The sequence below is a fragment of the Salmo trutta genome, chromosome 14, assembly GCF_901001165.1.
Source record: "Salmo trutta chromosome 14, fSalTru1.1, whole genome shotgun sequence".
NCBI classification, from domain to species: Eukaryota; Metazoa; Chordata; class Actinopteri; order Salmoniformes; family Salmonidae; genus Salmo; species Salmo trutta.
Window position 1 is genome coordinate 70,958,439 of NC_042970.1, and position 24,394 is coordinate 70,982,832.

General features: G+C 40.8%; 2 protein-coding genes and 1 pseudogene across 2 annotated transcripts; 2 read left to right on the forward strand and 1 right to left on the reverse strand.

The window, feature by feature from the left end:
- Nucleotides 1-1,985: 1,985 nt before the first annotated feature.
- LOC115147242 (fibroblast growth factor 8b-like) lies at nucleotides 1,986-7,767 on the forward strand. The gene is made up of 5 exons (XM_029689369.1): nucleotides 1,986-2,848; nucleotides 2,977-3,013; nucleotides 3,728-3,917; nucleotides 6,076-6,182; nucleotides 6,540-7,767. Exons 1-5 carry the CDS (start codon nucleotides 2,790-2,792, stop codon nucleotides 6,831-6,833), a joined length of 687 nt encoding a protein of 228 aa, XP_029545229.1. The 5' UTR covers nucleotides 1,986-2,789; the 3' UTR covers nucleotides 6,834-7,767.
- A 920-nt stretch (nucleotides 7,768-8,687) lies between these two features.
- Nucleotides 8,688-15,265, reverse strand: LOC115147243 (protein DPCD-like; annotated as a pseudogene).
- Nucleotides 15,266-15,475: 210 nt separating this feature from the next.
- On the forward strand, nucleotides 15,476-24,076 carry poll (polymerase (DNA directed), lambda). Its single transcript, XM_029689371.1, has 8 exons — nucleotides 15,476-15,528; nucleotides 15,743-15,878; nucleotides 16,048-16,469; nucleotides 16,562-16,888; nucleotides 19,164-19,337; nucleotides 19,527-19,655; nucleotides 22,980-23,148; nucleotides 23,448-24,076. Exons 2-8 carry the CDS (start codon nucleotides 15,764-15,766, stop codon nucleotides 23,807-23,809), a joined length of 1,698 nt encoding a protein of 565 aa, XP_029545231.1. The 5' UTR covers nucleotides 15,476-15,528; nucleotides 15,743-15,763; the 3' UTR covers nucleotides 23,810-24,076.
- Nucleotides 24,077-24,394: the final 318 nt, after the last annotated feature.

Genomic DNA, 24,394 nt, shown 5'->3' on the forward strand with positions numbered 1-24,394 from the left:
TGCAGTATGAAACAACCTGTAATCTGCAGTGTGAAACAACCACTAACCTCCAGTATAAAATAACTACTAACCTCCAGTATAAACAACCACTAACCTCCAGTAAGAAACAACCACTAACCTGAAGTATGAAACAACAACTAACCTGCAGTATGAAACAACCACTAACCTGCAGTATGAAACAACCTCTAACCTCCAGTATGAAACAACCTCTAACCTGCAGTATGAAAGAACCACTAATCTCCAGTATGAAACAATCTCTAACCTGCAGTGTAAAACAACCTCCAGTATGAAACAACCACTAACCTGAAGTAAGAAACAACCTCTAACCTGAAGTAAGAAACAACCTCTAACCTGAAGTAAGAAACAACCTCTAACCTGAAGTAAGAAACAACCTCTAACCTGCAGTATGAAACAACCTCTAACCTGCAGTATGAAACAACCTCTAACCTGCAGTATGAAACAACCACTAACCTCCAGTATGAAATAACTACTAACCTCCAGTATAAAACAACCACTAACCTGCAGTAAGAAACAACCTCTAACCTCCAGTAAGAAACAACCTCTAACCTGAAGTAAGAAACAACCTCTAACCTGCAGTATGAAACAACCTCTAACCTGCAGTATGAAACAACCTCTAACCTGAACTAAGAAACACCTCTAACCTGCAGTATGAAACAACCTCTAACCTGCAGTATGAAACAACATCTAACCTGCAGTATGAAACAACCTCTAACCTGCAGTATGAAACAACATCTAACCTGCAGTATGAAACAACCTCTAACCTGCAGTATGAAACAACATCTAACCTGCAGTATGAAACAACCTCTAACCTGCAGTATGAAACAACCTCTAATCTGCAGTATGAAACAACCTCTAACCTGCAGTATGAAACATCCTCAAACCTGCAGTATGAAACAACCACCAACCTCCAGTATAAAAACCCCTCTAACCTGCAGTATGAAACAACCTCTAACCTGAACTAAAAAACACCTCTAACCTGCAGTATGAAACAACCTCTAACCTGCAGTATGAAACAACATCTAACCTGCAGTATGAAACAACCTCTAACCTGCAGTATGAAACAACATCTAACCTGCAGTATGAAACAACCTCTAACCTGCAGTATGAAACAACATCTAACCTGCAGTATGAAACAATCTCTAACCTGCAGTATGAAACAATCTCTAATCTGCAGTATGAAACAACCTCTAACCTGCAGTATGAAACATCCTCAAACCTGCAGTATGAAACAACCACCAACCTCCAGTATAAAAACCCCTCTAACCTGCAGTATGAAACAACCTCTAACCTGCAGTATGAAACAACCACCAACCTCCAGTATAAAAACCCCTCTAACCTGCAGTATGAAACAACCTCTAACCTGCAGTATTGAATGAAAATGTATGCATTCACTACTGTAAGTAGCTCTGGATAAGAGCGTCTGCTAAATGACTAAAATGTAAAAAAAAGTAGTATGAAACATCCTCAAACCTGCAGTATGAAACAACCACCAACCTCCAGTATAAAACCCCCTCTAACCTGCAGTATGAAACAACCAGTAATCTGCAGTATGAAACAACCACTAACCTGCAGTTTGGGAAGAGATTTATATAGCTGTATATTTTTTTAAGTAGATTCCATCGAACAGAGGCTTGGTTTCTTTGCTATTCTGTTGTTTGATGCAGTAGGGCCAATATCTACATTGTATTAATATTTGTATTTAACCTTTATTCATGATTTATTGGAAATTAATTAGTTGATTGATTAGTTTAGAAATCACAATTAATAGGTTTGTTCGTGATTGTTCATGTTTTATACTATCAAGAATTGAGCTGAAACATTCATGTTTGATAACGTGTGAAATCGGTAACAATCCCAACACTGGAAGTAGCCTAATAAGGCACAAAGTCATAGTCAATTAATGTGCCTCATGTTTGTAAAATACCTCAACATGGTCAGGTGTCAATCAATACATGCCACTTTCAGTCCTCCTCAGCCTGTTACTATCTCCCACCAAAGGCTCCGCCTGCTCTCGGCAAGGATATTGCCTTTCTCGCAAGTGAAAGTATTTAAATGATGAGGAGCCGCTGTATTCTGAAGTAAACGGGACCACTAGAAACACACGTGTGGGAAGTTGACATTGGAGCCCAGCTATACCGACCATCTAACAGCGTTTCTTTGAGAGGCAAACATCACCAGTGGCTACAAATACATAGGACTATACATTTTGCTACCATTTCTAATTCATATCTATGCAAGATTCCATTTTTTTAATTATTGAATGGACATGCTCACTGTCGCGCGTAAAATATGCATACAAATAGGCTAATCTCCATGCGCGTAATAATTCTATACCACCAGTGCATATGGATGTATTACAATTCCACGAAAGCAACCGGGATATACATTATCTCTACTAAGCAACATCAAAGAAGACCTTGAATTCTGCAGAGGAGGGATGATTGACACGAGAGGGAATTGACCGACTTGTGGAATAACGGTGGTCGCTTGATCACAGTGCGATCTCTATCCCTGGGACTTGTAATTCTGGATGGCCCCCTGAACGTCTTTAAATCGTCCTGGAACGTTTTATTGTGAATACTGTCAATGAGTGAATGTGAATCCTACCTGGAACATTGGACCGAACCTTCAGTTGTTTCTGGATCTCCATCGTCGGGCTATCAATTTATAAGCTGTAACAGAAGGGAGATAAAATCCAAGCTGAAATTCCCGCTGGGAAGGACTGTTATTTCCCAGAGAACTCATGTGGAATTGGAATAGTGGAATTCATGAAGAAATATTTAACTTATTTCAATATGAGGCTTAGAACATCGAGATTAGGCTACCTGTGAGTTATTATACTACTGAACTGTTAAGATTTAAGGAATTGGCTATATAGGCCTATACAGTTACTTGACATATTTGGAAATGTATATGAAACATAAACATTATTCTTTTTTCTTTTTTATGTTTCAGGTTACTTCAGTTCTTAGCGCTGTGTTTTTACACACAGGTACGAACTTGCATGCCTTTTTATGACGTTTGCAAAGCAATGGGCATACAATAACATTTCATAGCCCCTTAAAAAGATTTCAGTCCATCAATGCAACTAATTATTTTCATTTACAAGCGTTTTTATTCTTATTGATATTAATCCAATTCGTTTGCATATCTGCAGTAAATGTGTAATAACAATGAAAACATTTTATTATGAGCCCTAAGCAGTTGGCAACAAGTCAAACATCTTGAAAAGACGTAAACTCGAGTCTAAAAGGTAATTGTTAAAACATATGGGGATGGCGTATGGCTGAATTGAAAAATAATCGTTAAGGGATATAGCTAAGGGAGATGGGGGTGAAAGATCATTCGTGGTAAAACAACCTATCATAGGCATGTCATCTCGAGTGAGGACAGCGGACTCGCTGCGTGCATCTCCCCAAACACTCACCGCGCAAGGGCACTTTTTCTCTTCTAAAAGCCATGTGCCCGCGATTCCCTTTGAAATGCCTATAGCCTAACTCCATATGAAAAGCATATGATTGGTGTTCATTGAAATAAATACATATATTTTAGTTGGAAAATAACTTGATCTGCTTCTCATTCATTTAGACTGAACATCAATTAGCATTAATTATCAGTTCGGCTATGCTCTCATTGATGCTTTTATTTTTATACTTCAATGCTTTTATTCATGCTTTTTTTTGTATGTGTTTTTCTTGTTTGATAGAACACAGTGCAGTCCCACTCCCCACCTCCTAATTTCAAGCACCATGTGAACGAGCAGTGCCGGTTGTCTGACCGGATGAGCCGCCGGTTGATTCGGACCTACCAGCTCTACAGCCGGACCAGCGGCAAACATGTCCAGGTTCTGGGCAATAAGAAAGTGAATGCCATGGGCGACGACGGAGCTGTGCACGGTAAGAAACGAATACATCACGCCTAGAATGAAACGGGAGCCTTCAAGTAGGCCTAGGCATTTTCGTAATAATTGTAGGATTTAACAGGCCTAGGCCTATTCCAGATTTTGAAATTACCAACATCTACTTATGGACATGTCAATTTACAAGTCATGTAGGCCTATTGGAGAAGAAAAGTAGGTATATTATGAAAATGTTACCATTTAAAAAGGAAACAGTTCTATTTAGCTTGAAGAAGTCTAGGTCTGAGTAGGCGGCGGGAGGGAGAAAATGCATTCGAAATGGATTCTATAGTATTGTTCTGGACTGGGATTCTCGGGAGAAACCCACTCAGAATATCTGGTAAACACATCAGAACTCGTCTTACTTTCTACCTTCTTAACATTTACTGAGTAGCTTACCATCTCAGGAGCGGTTGAAAGAAATAAATATGACTTGCAATTTTCATAACCTTGAGACGCCCTATTTTTTACCCAAAGTTATTTGAGGCGAATGTGTTTTTGTTTAATTCTGTCCCCCATTGGTCTCTCAAGTCCATCCTTTGAACAAACATAAATTCATTCATATCTGCTTAAACATACCAAAAAAAGTACGACATTTTTACATTAGATTTAGTGGTTTAAAATATCAGTGACGGATTGACATTTGCCACGAGAATTACAAAAATGTGATAAATGTCAATGATAAAACAGAATTGTTTTAACTCACTTATCCAGAGTGGTGCTGAATGGCCCTTAGAGACAATGCATTGTTTTTGGACGGGTTTGGGTAAACTGCATTTCTGCCAAGTGGAATAATTAGCACAACATTTCTCAGGGCAACTTCATCGCACTGTTTCATCAACATGAAGTTAAAACGTTGTATTTCTCAACAGTGGTGGTCTAGACGTATTCATAGGCCTCCTATGCACTATTTGAAAAAAAGTGCTATCTAGACCCTTAAAAGTTTATTCGGCTGTCCCCATAGGAGAACCCTTTGAAGAACCCTTTTTGGTTGCAGATTGAATCCTTTCGGGTTCCATGTAGAACCCTTTCTACAGAGGTTTCTAGATGGAACCCAAAATGGTTCTACCTGGGACCAAAAGGGGTTATCCTATGGGGACAGATAAAGAACCCTTTTAGAAGAAAAAAAATCTTAGAGTATAGCCTATGGACAAAGTGTACAATATAGACAGCTGTTTTGATGGAATATATGCGAGGTTGGGAATTTTTCTCCCCACAAGGAAAGAATTGTCTGAAATTTAAAGGGAGCAAATTCCTGTCACCAAAGTATTTTTTTTTGGTCTGTCTAGCCATCTTTCCACCACAACCATCTATTTCTCCCTATGCCTGCTGCCTGCTTTTTGGAGTGTCATTTAATGAGGAATTTTCATTGCTTTACAACTCAATGTATGACTCGGTTTATAAAGAGCGGTGAAGTCAGCATCTTCCTTTTATCCCCTCTTTTCTCTCTCTGTTCTTCTTTCTTCATCTCCCTCTCCCTCAAACACGCACACACACACACACACACACACCTCGCCTTGGCTCGAGCGTGCATGTCCTAAGTGGGTGTCACTCTTGTAGCAGGCCCAAATCTGACCACTGCTCGGTGCTTTTGTGGCTGTGTCGCTGACCGCTATGTTCTCTCACTCCCTCGTTCCTCCTTCCTCCCCATCATCTAAGTGGAGCGTAGCGCGGCATTTTATAGCCGTTCAATGACAATGGCTCAGTGCGAAGTCAAAGCCACTTGCTGCTATTCTAAAAGACTTCAGTGTTTTTTGCCAATGTTTTGCCATATACAATACTTTTCTCCCCGCTGCATGCAAGGTTGATGCCATGATAACGAGTAGTACAACTCTGCTAAAGTCATTATAATATAATACATAACTTAAGGTTATTAGATCGAGGTTAATAAATGTAGTCCTCTGAACCAGTCATTACAATAACTTAACGCCCTTTCTGACGTCAATACTACTGGGCCGGCATCGTCTCACAGTCAAGTCAAGTTCAATTCAGTCTCAAATGATACCTCTATTGGATTATTTTTCACAAGGGTTTTAGCTCAAAGTTACGAATGCTTGCATATCGTGTTCACAAAATAGAATAACCTCATAAGCTTGAGAATCATTGTATCTGAGCTGAATAAAGTTAAGAATATTATGTATTTTATGTTTTTCTAGCCAAACTTGTGGTGGAGACAGACACGTTTGGTAGTCGTATTCGGATCAAAGGGGCAAAGACTGGCTACTACATCTGCATGAACAACACGGGGAAATTGATTGGCAAGGTAAATATTAGATTTATTTATGAATCCTTTATTTAGGGAAGTCACATTGAAATGTACATCTCTTTTCATGTGAGCCCTGGAGGTCGGTTGAGTTCAATAAATTCGGTCATAATTTTGACTGTGACCATGAATACAAAGTTTCGGGAAAAGTTATGTCTGTCCTGTGTAAGGTTCTTCACTTGAGTTATGACCAGAAAAGCCCTTGTAGGGAGTTGGACATGATTTGGAAAGAAACTTGAAGGATTGATAGGACATTTACTTGTCAAAACAATATTTTAACATCCTCAGAGACTGACCCCCTAAATCATTCCGTCATTCCGTCTCTCACCCCCACCCCCTCCTCTCTCTCTCTAACAGCGGAAGGGCCGCGGCAAAGACTGCATCTTCACAGAGATCGTTCTGGAGAACAACTACACTGCTCTCCAGAACGCTAAATATGAGGGCTGGTACATGGCCTTCACACGTAAAGGAAGGCCCCGCAAGGCCTCCAGGACCAAGCAACACCAGAGGGAGGCCCACTTCATGAAACGCCAGCCCAAGGGCCACCTCCTGGGTGACACCCAGCCCTTTGATGTCCTCCCCCTCCCCGTGGTCCCCTTCCACCCTCGGAGGACTAAACATACCCATCACCACAGCTCAGGGGCCCACTGAGGAAAGAACAGACGAAGAAGAAGAGGAAGCATAGGGAGGGAGGGGAACACACCAAACAAAAATACCACTACCACATTTCTGCTCCTTGCAAGGACTCCTTTTGTTATGTTTTGTACTGGATTGTGTCTAAAACGATGAGTAGACTATCTAATCTGCTACGTCAGACCGAGGTTTATTCGTAGGAAAGAGTTTTTATAACCAGAGGACAATTTTAGTGCTCAAGCACTCGATGAAATTTGAATGAATGAAAGGACATCTTGGGCTTATTGATAACCCTACTCAGCTATAAAGAGAGGATGTTATGAGAGAGAAATAATGAATACACATTACATGGCAGCTATCTTTGTATCATCATGTGGTTGCATCAACTAATTAACAGTGAATACATGTCAAGCACATTATTTTGCATTTAGGAGGCCATTTTCGTTCATTTTCGTTAGTCTCTTTTCTACATATATGAATATATTTTTAATTGGAAGATTTGTAAAATACTTTTAAATGATGGCAATATTTATTGTAGAGTGTATATTAAAGTCACAATTTGTTTTGGAGTAAATGCGCCGTTTCTAACCATTTTTCTAGCTGGGTCACTTTGGGGTCCCAAAGGTTCTAACGTTGCCTAAAAAACTGGAGAACCAGATAACTGAGGGGCAATATCTGTGATAGGCTACTGCAATTCAATGTGCTCAGCAAGTGAGACTTGGGCCTGAATAGCTGGGGCTATGCATTAAAAGCAAATGAGGTCAGCCCACAATTTTGTTTCGAGACAAAGGTTACCACCATGTAGTTGCATTTCTCACGATCACACACCGTAACCCTGTGATCAAATGGGCCCTTTGTGGCCCTCATATAAAAGGACATGTTATACAATAGTGGGTTCGAATAATAACACGAGGAGGGGTCAGTTATCAAAAAGAAGCTAGTCTCACAGGAGGGAGGGAGGGAGGGAGGGAGGGAAAGCGAAAGAGCACCAGGGCTCAGTGTGGCAAAATGTGGCACCGGCTGAAAGAGGGGGAATGGCTGGGAAGAGGCATTCAGGAATGAAAGGACGTGGCAGAAAGAAACCCTCCTCTCTCCCAGGAGCAACTGAGCATGACCGGCAGAGGCCAAATGACAGGGGGAAGAAGACCGGTCGGCCCAGCCACACAACAGAATCGGATGATGGGGAAGAAGACCCGGTCGGCCTGGCTGCACCACAGAATCAGATGACGAGGAAGAAGACCCGGTCGGCCTGGCTGCACCACAGAATCAGATGATGGGGAAGAAGACCTGGTCGGCCTGGCTGCACCACAGAATCAGATGATGGGGAAGAAGACCCGGTCGGCCTGGCTGCACCACAGAATCAGATGATGGGGAAGAAGACCCAGTCGGCCTGGCTGCACCACAGAATCAGATGATGGGGAAGAAGACCTGGTCGGCCTGGCTGCACCACAGAATCAGATGACGGGGGGAAGAAGACCTGGTCGGCCTGGCTGCACAACAGAATCAGAGCAGACCCTCTCTCTTTCTCTATTCCCCTCCTCTCTCTTTCTCACTGTTTGAAGTCTGGATGTCCTATTGGTTGTTAGCTAAAGGTCGGATTCCAAATATGAGGAATGGTTTTTCAGTATAGCTAAGCGCGAAGGGCCGCCAGCTTTGAGGACTTGCAAACGAATGAACAACTAAAAGTTATGATCAAAAGGTTCAATAAATCTGACAGGATAAAAACTCTGAACTTTTAGTGTTATTATTGTTACTCCTATTGAGAAATGAATGGCTATCCTCATGGCTCAATGGCTACTAGGACACATCATGCACTTTAATTGAAGCATTATCCTGCTCTGCCAAATGAGAAAAGACAGCAGTGTACGCAAATCACCCTCCAAATGGTCGTTTAATTCCGTGTCCAAGATTTTATTTGGACAACACAAAGTCAAAGCAATCCAACAGCAACTCTTGATTTGAGAAATTAGTTGAGAATTTTTTTCTTAGATCTTATGCTTTGGTTGGATCTGGTTCCCAAATCCCATGACATATCTCCTCCCCTTTAGGAAGTACGCAAAGCACAATAGTGAGTGACCTGTGGTTTAGTCGCCGTGTTTAGCCCTTGTACTGCTCACTTGGTTAGGCACAGAGTCCCAGAAATGCAAGGAATCACCACTAGGTTAGAGGAATCTATATTTAAATGGAATTGTTCTTTTTTAGCAGCATTGTTCTTTTTTAGCAGCATTGTTTTCTTTTCGTGCAGCATCTATGTTTTGTTTTTAACTGCTCTGGGTAAGTTGCCATACAATAACACATTGTGTTAAAAAGTAAATCAGTAAAATTTCACTTCAGTTTTCATTTCATTCAATCAAACTTTGATGGTCAAACCTCAGTCATATTAGCTTAGTCAGATATAATGTCTTGTTATTCATCTCCCTAGAGTTAGATGGTCAAAGTTAGCGAGCATTCAGTCAGATAACGTTTCTCATTGTGGCTCACTGTGGTACTTGATTTACAAAAGAGTCTACAACCTTGTTCCACTTTGCAGTAATTAACTACTACTGTCATGCAATAACCTATATTTACAAAGAAGCATACGACTTGTTCACTTCCCAGGAATATAGTGCTTCTGTCATCCAAGCTCCATACCTATCCTTGGCTATCCCCAGTCTTGGGGTTTGCGAGAGGATTTGTTGGAGGACTCTGGGCCAGTAAAGTCACCCCCTGGAGGACAGGGCCAGGCTCAGGGGACCAGTAAGACCTGCTAGTACTGGCTAGCTCGGCCATAATGGCTTTCAGGGTGGCCTACTCTGGGCTGCTCAATCATGAGCATAAGGGTATTCAGTTAACACAAATGGGACGTGCTTGTAAGGGCGACCCCGTCGAGAACAGTGTGTGTGTGTTTGTGTGTGTGGAAAGAATAGGGTAAAGGCATTGTGTGTTAAAGTGTTTTACAAGGGAAGGAGACCAAGAATTGTGGGAGGGGGATGAACTCTGCGTTTGGAGTATTTTAACAACTAATAGTTTGCATAGTTAAGGGAAAGGAGAGATGGAGAGACAGTTGTTTATAATGTTACGGAATTGTATTCATCTTCAAAGGACCACATCACGTATTAAACCCAATAAGTGTTCGTATCTCGACAACAACGATTCAGAACTTTTTACAGAACAGCAGTGACATTTCTCAAATATCTTTTCGACAGAACACTTGTAAGTGTTCTTTCAAAAACGAACAAGTTTAAACAAGTAACTATGTTTGTAATTCACTGTCTCAATTCCACATCCCCCCGCCCCGACCGCAATAAACACAATGGAAAGTATGGACAAGGCACTGTGCAAAAATTTTCCAAAAGTGGAATCCCATTGAGAACCAGATATCAGAGTAGAAAACATACAGGATACTGCATCACCAGTGCAAATCAAAAACGACTTGTTTGAGTGACATCCCCTCAGATCCACACTGGGACTTCATGGAGTTTTGTAGTCGACGTCCCCTTCATTGGTTCCCTTCAGTTTCTTCACCTCCCGGAGTAGCTCGTGATCAATGGTTAATATCTCCTTGGGCTTCTTGTACTTGAAAGGAAAGACAGAATAGGTCATTACCTCTACAGAAACCCCTTTCCCTTCCATGTACATCCTGTAGTGTAATGTTTGGCCTGAAGTGGGATAACACAGAGGCTCCTTATTCCCTACATAGTGCACTACTTTCAACCAGAGTCAGGCTCAAAAGTAGTGCGCTATATAGGGAATCGGGTGCCAATTTGAACAAACACAAGGAATAAGAAATCGAATAGCACAGAGAAACCGATTATGATAGGTATACACATAAAGTAACGGTCAATCTCTTCATCAGATACTTAGAACAAACATTAGGATAGCCTACTAACTAATTCAATGATTCGTTCCGTTGAGTTTATAGGTGTGTTCTGATACAAGTGAGACGAATACAAAAATATAGTTTCAATCTAATGTCCAGTATCAACTTATAGTTTAGCCTCAAGTTTGACTATCAGTCTCTGTATATTGGATATAAGACTAGCAGTGTAAAATCACCCAAGGTGGGATTTGAGAAGTACTATAGTTGGTTTGTTTGTTGTTGTTGTTGTCAGGAGTACTTACACTGACGATTAACGTGTTATTGGCATGGGTGAAGTTGAGCGCAGAACTATCCAATGGCAGCTGGCTTCGGTCCAGATCAGGAACATTAAACTTCTTGTAGTACCTGCAAAGGATAACACAACGCAGTGAGAAAAGGGTTTCTTGAAGGCAAGAGATCAATATTTTTGTCAACAGTGCCACCTATAGGAGAGCCAGCCTCACTTACATATGTGGAACTGTAACAAGCACTGACAAAGAAAATAAAGGAAAATATAGGAGGCCTTCTCCATTGTGAAGATGTTACAACTGTAGAAATTATATAGACTTTGAATGTGGTATCACTTTTCAGGGACCTGTAGTTAACGATATCTGAAGTGATATAGGCCTAGCAGTTTATCAGTAGATTTCCAAGGAGGGGAAACATATCAACTGTATGCTTAACGTTTAAAGCATTTTGGCATGAGAGTGGAATAAAGGCTATTCGGATGTTACTTTTTATTATTTGTTCGTATGATGCAGCATCGTTGATAAGGCTCCACTGAAATATTGTAGACCTCTATGGGGTACGGAAGGTTCCGGACTCTCCACAGGAAACTGGTCTTTGTGCATAAATACAGGCTGAGGAAATACAACAGAGCATTGTACTGTTAAATGCATACTGATTATTGATGATTAATTTAATAGTGAATTCCACGATCATAAAAGTATTAGTTGACACATTTGGATGAGTACTGTTGGTGATAGTGAACTAGAATCAATTAGCAATTTAGATCATGGCCTGAAATATAACAGATGTAAATATTGTATAATACAACTCACGTTTGAACAGTTTTCCTTGATAACATCTGATTCCAGAAAATAAAGGAAAGCCGCACACTCTAAGAGCTCAGATGCAAAAATTTTAATAACCAACGTTTCGACAGCTAAGCTGTCTTCATCAGGGTATCATCACAAACACTGAGAGATGAGTCATTTATATAGTGTCAAGAGACACACAGGTGTTTGTAATCATGGCCAAGTATGGCCTAATATCATTGGTTAACTGAAATATTAAAAAAATGGTATACAAGGAACATACAAAAAGACAAACAAATGGATAACATATGATCATAGCATTTGTAGTCTAAAAAGTATCTAACAAACAATTACAATGGCAAAATCACAATAATCACAAGAATGGCTTCAGATCAAAGTCTATGTTGAGACCGAAGGGAGCAAGTGTCTTTAAATTAAAGATCCAGGCAGCCTCTACTTTAGCTCCCCCAATCCTGACACTTCTATTGAACCAGTAGGTTACTTACCTGTACATACTCCGACTCCTTTTAGAAGCAAGAGTTATTTTGTACCTCCAGCCAATCGCAATCACTCTATCGAGACATATTGCAGACTTGTTGAAAAAGATGTTGCTCATCTCCTTAAGAATAAACAGGACTTCAAATCTTTCCATAATTTATCTAAGGATGAAAAAAAAGCTTTGCTTGATTTACAATCTGATACGTCAGTCCTTATTCGTCCTGCTGATAAGGGTGGGTCGGTGGTACTCATGGATAGGACAACTTATGTAAATGAGTGTCATAGACAGCTACTTGACAACACCTTTTACAAGAAACTCAGAAGTGACCCTACTTCCCAATTTCAGAATACTATCTTTTCTGTCCTAGATGGTTATTTAAATTCTGGTCAGATAACCAAAAAAGAACATGACTTTCTGGCCATCCAACACCCTAAAATTGCCACTTTCTATACTTTGCCGAAATTACACAAGAACGTTACAAACCCTCCAGGGCGCCCTATTGTAGCGGGCATTGATGCAATAACGGCCCCTCTATCTACTTTTGTAGACTTTTTTATTAGACCACTCGCAGAACAGCTCCCCTCCTTTGTAAAGGACACCAGCAGTATGATCTCTATCATTGAATCTCTTGATCCTCTGCCTGAGAACACCTTGTTAGTTACTTTTGATGTTGAGTCGTTATACACAAATATTCCGCATGAGGGCGGTATTGAAGCCATGGAACATTTTCTTTTGCAACGTGACCCTAATGAACTACCTTCCAGTGCCTGCATTGTAACGTTGGCTGAAATAGTACTCACACACAACTACTTCATGTTTCTAAATGATTTCTTTATTCAGACGAAGGGTACTGCTATGGGATCTCCCATGGCTCCTAACTATGCTAATTTGTATGTGGGTTACATGGAGAAACAATCCATTTTTAACCCTCTCAAAAATGTTTTCTTGCCTAACATCATTATTTGGAAACGGTATATTGACGATATTTTTGTTCTATGGAGGGGTGATGCAGAACTGCTCCAGTCGTTTTATGCTTTTCTTAACTCCTGTTCTGAACATTTGAGATTTACTATGCAATCTGATACACGTCAAATCAGTTTTCTTGATCTTCTGATCTTGTGTGAAGATAATGTTTTATACACTGATCTTTACAGGAAACCTACTGATCGTAACAGTTTGTTGAGGGCTGACAGTTGTCACCCACTTCCCTTGAAAAATAGTTTGCCCTACAGCCAATTCTGTCGAATCAAAAGAATTTGCATTAAACAATCAGATTTCGACAGAAATATGGCTGAGACTCAGGATAAGTTCAAGGAGAGGGGGTACAACAATGATCAGATTAATATTGCCATTGAGAAAATTCAAAACAAAACGAGACATGACCTTTTTCAAGGTCAGTCTCGCAAAAAGACGCATTCATGCGTTCTTACTACCCGCTATTCAAAGTGCTCTGAACAAATTAAAGGAATCGTTCACAAACATTGGCACATTCTGAAATACGATGATAGTCTTGGTAATGTGTTTTCTGATCTTCCCCTGGTCGTATTCTCGCGGGGCAGAAATCTCAGAGACCAATTGGTACACTCTGATTTACCAGCCCAAGATATTCCTGAACAACGCCTATTTGCGCCCATACTGGATGGAAATTACAAGTGTAATGGCTGTGCTCAATGCAATGGCACTTACAAATGTAGATCCTTCAAACACCCCCAAACAGGGAAATCTATCCCAATTAAAGGTGTTATTACGTGTTCCACTAAGTCAGTTATTTACCTTATAACTTGTCCCTGTGGTAAAAATTATGTGGGTAAAACAAAGCGTGAATTAAAAGTACGTATCTCAGAGCACCGTAGCACCATTAGGTGCAAAAACCTGACTTACCCAGTTGCGGCCCACTTTTTGGAGGCAGGCCATTCGATTTCGTCTCTGCGTTATATTGGCATCGAACATGTCACCCTCCCGAGGAGAGGGGGTGACCTTGATAATTTATTGTTAAAACGAGAGGCTGCCTGGATCTTTAATTTAAAGACACTTGCTCCCTTCGGTCTCAACATAGACTTTGATCTGAAGCCATTCTTGTGATTATTGTGATTTTGCCATTGTAATTGTTTGTTAGATACTTTTTAGACTACAAATGCTATGATCATATGTTATCCATTTGTTTGTCTTTTTGTATGTTCCTTGTATACCATTTTTTTAATATTTCAGTTAACCAATGATATTAGGCCATACTTGGCCATGATTACAAACACCTGTGTGTCTCTTGACACTATATAAATGACTCATCTCTCAGTGTTTGTGATGATACCCTGATGAAGACAGCTTAGCTGTCGAAACGTTGGTTATTAAAATTTTTGCATCTGAGCTCTTAGAGTGTGCGGCTTTCCTTTATTTTCTAGTGTTCTGCTCCGCTAGCCAGCACCTCGCCTTTATAGGTGTGCGTTTCTTTTTTCTAGAACATCTGATTCCAAACAGGCTACAGTAGATGGGACTGGCTCTCCAACTTCTATCTCCCATGGTCCCTGTCCCTTCAAGGTGCTTTTTGAACACCACTTCCGTACTGCAAAGTAAGAATACATGTAACTAACAACAGCTGAGAGTGGAAATAATATAATGCACAGGAAGCAATGTAGCTAAGGCAGGATACTTTTTAGAAGATGTCTAATCTGAAACAAGCTTACCAATGAGCTTATCTGTTGTCAAGTCATATTCTCTGCCATTTCTTTCCCATCTGTAAAGAGATAGTGTATCTTCCTTTTCCCTGGAAAGAGGTTTGCAAAGCACCAATAGAAATGCATTTAAATATAAACTAGCTAGCTTTCATCTTTGCTAAACAGATTTGCTAGGCAAAGTGAAGGTTAGTGTTAGTTAGCAGCTAATGCTAGCGAGTTTATAATTGACACTGAAGTCTTACTAGATGAATGCAAGGGTAACTGTTGTGATACAAAACACAATAATGATGATAACTTGCCTATATCTCTCTGATTCACTCACCATCGTGTATTAAATCGGTTTTCGTGGATGCTTTTAGGAGATCTGACCAGCTCTGCACAGCCATATTTCAAAAAAACTGACACTTCCTGAAACATCACGTGTAGCCACGGCAACGAAGGTCATCGTGAAACGTATAATAATTTGTTCCTTTTTTTAAAACTCCATAATCTGTCAAAAACATGTTTACATTTACTCAATAAATAATACATTTTTTACAATATTTTTTTCTCGATATTTAACTTTGTCTTGCAATAACTAAAAATAGGTCTAAAACGAACCGGAAGTTAAATTATTTTTAAGCCATCTGCGTTGAAACGTTGGTTTGTGTTTTGGTCGTCCAAAGGGGTAAAACATATGTATTTTCAAGAGTTTATCGGCCAATGATAGTAAATTAGTTTAATAAATATATAACGTAACATATTTCAGTGGAGTGAGTGAATCCCAGCTGTTCAAAACAGTTAAATGCCGTTGTTGTCTGCTTGCTAGCTAATTTAGCTAGTCAGCTAAAGTTAGCTAGCTAGCAGGTGTCAGTTGTCACATTCTGTTCTATATTTTTCAGGGCTCCCCTTTCCCTGGCGAAATGTATGCCTACGGAATTATGAAAGCTTTCCCCAAAGTGAAGAGAACAGGGGTACGTGAGGGAAAGGATGCCCCCCCACCAAAGAGGAAGTCTGATGAAACTGTACCTGTTACAGGTGTGGGTGGGCCGTGTTTGAGAGCATCAAATTCGTAATGCATTTTGGGCACATTGTGACTGATTGACAGATCTACAAATAATAATGATTTGTAGATCAGTCAGCAGTCGATGTTGAACAAGCCCTGTGTGTGTGTGTGTAAAACTACTTTTTCACAATCCCATTTCAGGGAGTGCTTTCCAGGGCGTCACCATACACATATTACCAGCCGGCATCGGGAACGCCAGATGTCAGATCTTCCAGAGACAGATTGTCCAGAATGGAGGCCAAACTGAGAGTTCCCTCTGTCCCACAGTCACCCATGTAGTAGTGGATGACAGTATGGACTGTGACAGGGCTCTCAGGCTGCTCAAAGTGGACAGGTTGCCCTCTGGAGTTTATCTGTTGAAGTGCACCTGGCTCAGCACCTGCATCAGTGAGCAGAGACTGCTGGATACAGCAGACTACAGCCTACTCAACCCAGACAAAGACATGGAAACTACAAAGGACGGTGTCAAAGAAGACGTGCTCAACAGTATCCCACTCCCAGCCACACAGGACATGAAGCAGCCGATCTCTGATGAAACAAAACCAGATGAGTCAACAGAGACTGTAGGTTGACGACCACATAACCATAACCCTGTCACTGCATGATAGCTTCTTCTGGCCCTAATCATACACTTCATTACTTCATGTATCCATAGGTCCAAGACACTAAAGATGACTTCAAAGACGAATATGGCGTCTCCCAGAGCGATCTGGAGGCTCTGATCAGTGGCTTGTACCCCAAGGACGAGACCCCCAGTACCGCCACTGCCCCCTCAGACCCCCAACAGAAGCCTCTCTCAGGGAAGTGGGTGTGTGCTCAGTCCTCCAAGTCCAAGGTTGACAACCACAACAAGCACATCACAGATAAACTGGAGGTGCTGGCCAAGGCCTACACGCACCAGGGGGACAGATGGAGAGCACTGGGCTACTCCAAAGCCATCAACGCCCTCAAGAGCTACCACAAGCCTATCACGTCCTATGAGGTAGTTTATTTAGTCCCATATCTGCATAGTTGGTGATTATGGTCGGCCATTTTGTATTTGTGTCAGCATAATTCATTCCTGTCTCTCTATTCGCACTATTGCAAACATTGTGAAATGTGGCTGATAGGTTGGTTGGTTTACGCAACTGCATCCCTGTTATTGACAAGATGGATGCATAAATCGTGTATTGATGGATGCATAAATTGATTGCTGCTGGTTCAATTTCAGGTGGACTGAAAGGAGTCCTTAAAAGCCCAGTGCAGTAAAAATGATGTTGTTACTGTGTTTTGTATCATATTGTACAACAGCTGATGAAGCCATTGAGGAAATGATTCCTTTTAAATCAATGAAAGCTGTGTGTTGCGTCAAGCTCAAGAATCGCGTTCACTCTATCTTGTGAATTGAAATAATGAGAAATAGTTGATCATTGTTGCATATGGCCTCAGCTATACACGATGGTTATTTTACATAGATTTATGAAGTCAAGAAGCTGCTACTACTAGCTAGCTAGCTACATTGACTATCTAGCAACTTGTAAAATTAGAGGATAATTTAGTACAACCACTAGTACCGTAAATTCCGGACTATAAGCCGCAACTTTTTTCCCAGGCTTTGAACCTCGCGGCTTAAACAATGACGCGGCTAATATATGGATTTTTCCCGCTTTCAATTTTTTTTTTTTCAAAAAAACATTCTGTGACGTGCTCAGTTTTTTGGCTGCATGAAGCTTTCATTAGACCAATGAAATTGCCGAACGGGTTAAGGTCAAACAACTTTTTTGTTTACTGTTTAGATTAAATCGAGCGCTCTCAAACTTCCCATTATTCTGATTACGGTAGTCATTTTGTCACCCTCATCATGGCAAAGACACAGAGAAATGCATATGATGCAGCTTTCAAGTTGAAGGCGATTGATCTGGCTGTTGGAAAAGGAAATAGAGCTGCTGCACGGGAGCTTGGTCTTAATGAGTCGATGATAAGACGTTGGAAACAGCAGCGTGAGGAATTGACTCAGTGCAAAAAGACAACTAAAGCTTACTGCTAATTTTTTATTTTTTGTTACAAGCCGTGTTTCGTTAAAGCCTATTTATTTTTGTTACAAGCCGTGTTTCATTAAAGCCTGTGTAAAGTTAATTTGTTTCAATGTACCGGTAGGCACCTGCGGCTTATAGACACTTGCGGCTTATTTATGTTCAAAATAATATATTTTTTTTAATTCAGTGGGTACGGCTTATATTCAGGTGCGCTTAATAGTCCGGAAATTACGGTACCTGCAAAAAACTGGGCCAAAGCTATTGTACTTATGCATAATCAATTAATGTTATAGTACAGTAGGAAAAATAGAATACAGACACTCCCCCTATGCTCCTCTCCACTCTCAAAACAACGTTCTCTGTGTAGCAAGTAAAACGTCACATTGACGAGATGCTGATGGAAAAGCAACGTGACGTGTATAGTGGAGTTAAAGAGTTAGTGTGACAATGTGATCGATGATCGATTTCCTGATAGTTGCTTCATTTGTTGAAAACACAATCTACACAGGACCTTCTAATCAGCATGGTTTGACAAGGTTTTTTTAATAAGGTTGTGCTGCTGAGTACCGGCGGGGGAGGCCTGGAGGAGGGTAGTGCCCCCCGTTTGAACATAGAGATTTTAGCCTTTTTTAACACCGTAACTGCCATTTCTTGCACTATAAATACAAAAATGATAGCAATTAAAGTAACAAAAATAAAATATGCTGGCACAGCTCCTCTTCCATTCTTTGGGGAAAAACCTGGGGGGAGTTTCAGCTTGGTAAATTAGTTAGTAGACCAGTAACAGAGTTCCAAACCTCTCTGCCAATAACAGCTAGTTTTCTGTTTTTCCCTCCCCACTGTGACAGTCGTTGCTAAATTCTTGCTTCAGAAAATTAGTTTTTTGCTTAAAAGCAATTTATTTTTGACCATTTGAATGGAAAACTATTACAGTAAGCTACATCATTTTTAACCAGAAAGATTTGATATTAGTATAAAAATGGCTGCAGTGGGCCTTTTAACTCATTGGCTCACTTTGTATATAGACTTATTTTTCTACTATGTTATTGACTGTATGTTTGTTTTACTCCATGTGTAACTCTATGTTGTTATATGTGTCAAACTGCTTTGCTTTATCTTGGCAAGGTCACAATTGTAAATGAGAATTTGTTCTCAACTTGCCTACGTGGTTAAATAAAGGTGAAATAAATTAATTAATTAAAACTCCTTGTAATTGACTAAACCATGCCTGTCAAATTTCAGGAGGCCTGTAAGATCCAGGGCATTGGCAAGAAGATGGCTGACAAGGTCATGGAGATCATGGAGAGTGGGCACCTCCGTAAGATAGATCACTTTGGAGAGGCAGTGCCAGTACTGGAGATGTTCACCAATATCTGGGGGGCAGGGGCCAAGACTGCCCAGCTTTGGTACACACAGGTTAGATGGATTGATCTTAGTTGTCACACAGTCAGTCTCTCTGTCTGCGTGTGTGTCTCTTTCTCGCTCTCTGATTTTGCATGCAACACTGCTATGACTGTAAGATTTGTTATTTTTGTATTTTAGTGTTTGATAGTGTGATACAAATCAATTTGACATGAGCTAAAAAATATATATTTTCCATCTTAGGGGTTCCGCACTTTGGAGGACATCCGCACAAAGGCCAATCTGAACCACAACCAAATAATTGGACTCAAACACTACGATGACTTTCTGGACCGGATGCCCAGAGAAGAGGCAGCCGCCATTGAAAAAACGGTAACACATCTCCCTCTTATTGTCTCAAGCACCCACATTAAAGGACAATCAATGTTAAAATGTAACCTAACATTATATTAGTTATAGACTAAACAGGCCTCTTTTTCCCACTTCATCTAGTGGGGTTAAGAGAGTTTCTTTAAAAAGTGTCTCCAGTCCAGTACTCTAACCCCCTTGCGAACGAGATCTTGTAAAGTGAAATGCTACGGGACCTCAAAGCCAAGTTCAGATGTTTTAAGTTTGCCTTGGCCCCTAAGCAGACTGTCAGTCCAGTCCTAGCCTGGTCTGTGTGTGATGGAGAAAGCAGACTTCCCACTCTCTGTCAGAGTCCTCCCGGCCGCATCCCAAAGGGGGGGAACTCACTCTTAGAAACTTGGCGCATCATATGTCAGCAGATACCAGGGTTGTGTTTCATTCCAGAAAGGTGTTTCCTCCCCCTCTGCCTCCGTTCACTCCCTTTCATGGATCTGAGATAACTGGGTGGGTGTAAAGCAAGAACTCATCTAGATTACGGCCATAAAGATAGAGGACTCATCATGGATATAACCCATTTTAGCATGGACATTGCGTGGCTTCCACGACTTTAAAGTAGTCACCTGCGTGGGGAGTCCTATGAGTTTGGAGCAATCGGCCAATAAAGAAGAAAATGGACTACTTTAACATGGCGATAGCGCCATGCTGTCGCATGTATAATGGCACAGATACAAAGATGAGTCCTCTATCTAGCTCTATGATTCCGCCTTATCGCTTTCACCTGTCCAGTCCTATCAGATCTGTGAAGGGGAGGGAACATAATCCTGGAATGAAACGCGGCCCTGGTCACTGGGAGCACCGGGTACAAAGCCAGTTGTTTTCATATAGTATTACTTGGATTTCCCTGTTGCTTTCGTGGCTGCCAGACATAAAGTGCAGATTAGAAAGATGACTATAGCATGTGTCCTTTTGACTTGTGGCTTGTCAAAATAATATGTGGTGTCGTCAAAATGTATCTGGCTTGCCTGAATACGGCTGATGCTTACCTGTTGACCGGCAAGGCTTTATGAAAATACACCATCTTCTTTTCTGATTTCAAGTAGGTAATATAAATACAATTTGAGGACTTGTCTTGAAGATTCAACACGTGTACAACATGTTATTTTGAGTCCAAATATGAACGAGAAACAAACCAAACTTTCTGTTATAATGAAGGCCCCTGAGAGAACATTACTGGGGAAAACTTTGAAACATAGTCTAGAACCCATAACCATTCATTATAAATACATTGTATGCCAAGTGGTCCTCCCCACCACTGGTCTGAGATCCAAGCTGAATTGCTCTTTTTCACAATTGTTTTTTAACTGAGACAATAGTGAAACACAATAGTGTGTCAGAAAAACAATAGGGAAACAGCAATTCAATTTGGATTCCCAGGCTACCCCACCCCACCACAGATTTGACTGTATTTCAAACAAACAAAATGTCCCTGTCCTGTTGTAAATGTATAGGTGAGAGAGCCCCCACCATATATTGTTTCCCAAACAGTAACATTTTTCACTGTATGTGAAACAAAGTTAATTCAGTGTGGTCTAGAGTTGGTCGATTAAATGCTTAAATTGAATATTGTGATATTTGACATTGATGATATATCATGATGTGCAAGACTATACTCTAATTGAGCTTTACAAATCAAAACTGTGCCGTTTTATCAGTTAGGTTGTATCAATATGTTGAAAATGTAGTCTAAATTAATGAATTAAGCCTTCTTTTTTTTTGCCATACAATGAATATTTAATGAGAATGCGACTACAATATCGTAAATAAGCACAAAAATGGCCCAGTCTGGAATGATTCAGTCATTAACCCTTTACACCTGTAGGAATTGGCCTATAAGGATAAGGCTAAATTGAAATGCTTCTTACCGAAGAAATATGAAAAGCACATGCATAACCATGGTAGCAGTTGAAAGGGAACAGTTTGAAGATAATGGGAAAATGATTAGACCAAAGGTGAGCACACAACATTTCACCTGACACAAGACTGAATCCAAACATTACACTGTTGGTTTTATGTGCATTTTACATTTACTGTACTTTTCACTGCATTTGTTGATAACCAAATCTGAAAATACTCTGGATACATTCTGTAACATGATGACACTATTCCTGAAAAATGTGGGGTAGGTGCAACATAAGACAAAAAAATTACAAGGGTTTGAGTGAGAGGACTAACTGGTGTCTCCAAGTTGCCACACCCCTCTCCAAAGTGTGCACAGTTCTTAAGCAATTTCAAGTCTTCAACTATAAGGTACTTTTTTTTTTTTTTACCTCTCCTAGCTGTAACGTTGAGAAACTAGAGCAAGCACACTTGTAGTTGTTTCGTTTAAAACACAACCCTGCATCCCCGCCATCACACAATTACTGTTGCTGTTTACACAATCCCAAAACAGTCTATTATAAATCACAGTCTGGGTCAGGTGGGCATGATTTGAAAGCTTGTTCTATTGGCAACGTGACTAGCTAAGTTATAAGTTAGGATTTCACAAGGTCATTCAGAGGAACAGATTGTAATTTTGGTGCGCATAGAAAGGAGTCATGAGTGCTTTCAGGTGGCAAATCTTCCGAATAAACAAACAGGCTCATTCTGTTCAGAACAACCAGGGTATGACTCCATGTCATCTTGTAACTGTACATCAAACATAGTGATCATAAACGCTGACGCTGTATATGCCATGAGTTTTATGATATGGAGATGTGAAGTGCACATTTGGACTCACGGGTGTTTGGCTTGCTTGTGTGACATCAAAGTGGTATTTATTATAATAATCCTCAACGTCTCATCTTTCAAAGTACATAGAGTCCTCTTAACTTACAGCATTTCCCTCACTAAGAGAACAAAAAAATAGCAAATGTTGCCCAAGTACTGGGAGAGATGGGGGCAGCTTCTTAACGCGCGCGATGTTCAAGTTCAGAACGGCTGTCAGTCCAAACCCATACAGCGCTGTGAAGCGCAGAGCCTGAGCTCTGATGTCATGTATAGTTACTGTACAGCCACTACGTCCCAATTTAGGCGCTTATTAGTGCCCAAATCTGCCATTTTCAACACGTATACAGGTACAGGTACGAGTGCAAAGGGCTACCAACTCAAAACAATTATTGGATATCGCAAACTGTAACTTTGTTCCTCTGCTGTTGTACATGTACAGTATCTATATGTGAAGGAGGCAGCCCTGTTATTCCATAACAAACTGTAACATATCCCTCTCCTTTTCTACTGTATAGGTGAAGGAGGCAGCCCTGTTATTCCATAACAAACTGTAACATATCCCTGTCCTTTTCTACTGTATAGGTGAAGGAGGCAGCTCAGTTTCTGGACCCTGGTCTGTTGGCCATGGCCTGTGGTTCGTACCGCCGGGGGAAGGACACGTGTGGAGATGTTGACGTCCTCATCTCTCACCCAGATGGGAAGTCCCACCGGGGTGTCTTTAGCAAAGTGTTACAGAGCCTCCACCAGAGTGGTAGGAGGACACGTCCAAATACAGGACATTTGATTTATTAACTGTCGGTGAATTCCCAACCAATTATAGCTACATTAATAGTTTTTTTTTCTCTCTTGTATAGACAATTCATCTTCTTTCACAATGATATTATTCATCATTTATTTGAAATCTAAAGTATTTAATAGTGGGATAAGCTGAGAGCTGGATCATAATTCACTAGGCTTGATCGTTTGTGTTTTCTGTTTCAAAACATTTTGCTACGGTGTGCCCTAATGAATGCGACCCGGTTCTTGTTCTTTTAAAAAACATTTATTCAGGCTTCCTGACGGACGACCTAGTGAGCCATGAGGAGAGTGGCGAGCAGAAGAAGTACATGGGTGTGTGTCGTCTGCCAGGACCTGGCCGGCTCCACCGCCGCCTCGACATCATCGTGGTGCCCTACGGCGAGTTCGCCTGCTCCCTCATGTACTTCACCGGCTCGGCACATTTTAACCGCTCTATGAGGGCATTGGCCAAAACAAAACGCATGAGCCTATCAGAGCACTCATTGAACAGCGACGTGTTGAGACAAGGAAGTTTGAAGGTGTATGGGGGGACACCACTACCCACACTCACTGAGAAGGATGTCTTCACCCATCTGGGAATACCTTTCAGGGAACCTCAGGAAAGAGACTGGTGATGTTGATGTTTTTAACACTGGTGGTATGAGTCGATGCATAAGTTATATATTTTTACAGAATAATGATGGTGATAGTGGTGAGGTGAAGATCTTGCTTATGTATGCAGATTTCAGACAGTAACATGTCAACTGTGATTTTAGACTTGAATTGTATGATAATCTCATTTTACAGAAGGAAAAACACTTAAGATGCATGGTGACTGCTTGGAATGTTTTTATGAAGATAATGGCGATTACAGAAATATTAAACACTACTTTTAACAATCACTTAGGAAATCCTTGTTTTTACAACTTTGTTGTGTTTATTATTGGTTTATTACTATAAAGAATTTAATATTAAACCTCTGTTCTTTTTTAATTAATGCCTGTCCTCTCTCTCAAATATTATTGGCTGAGGTAAGAGCCAGCTGGCTCTTTTTGCTTCACCATAGGTCAGCCTGCAAAGTGAGTGGTGGTGAGCAACGCAACTCAACACCCATCACTTTGCGCACATGGAACGAAAGATGTGACCGAGCACGCCACACCCAGCCCGAGCACGCCACACCCAGCCCGAGCACGCCACACCCAGCCCGAGCCAGAATCCCC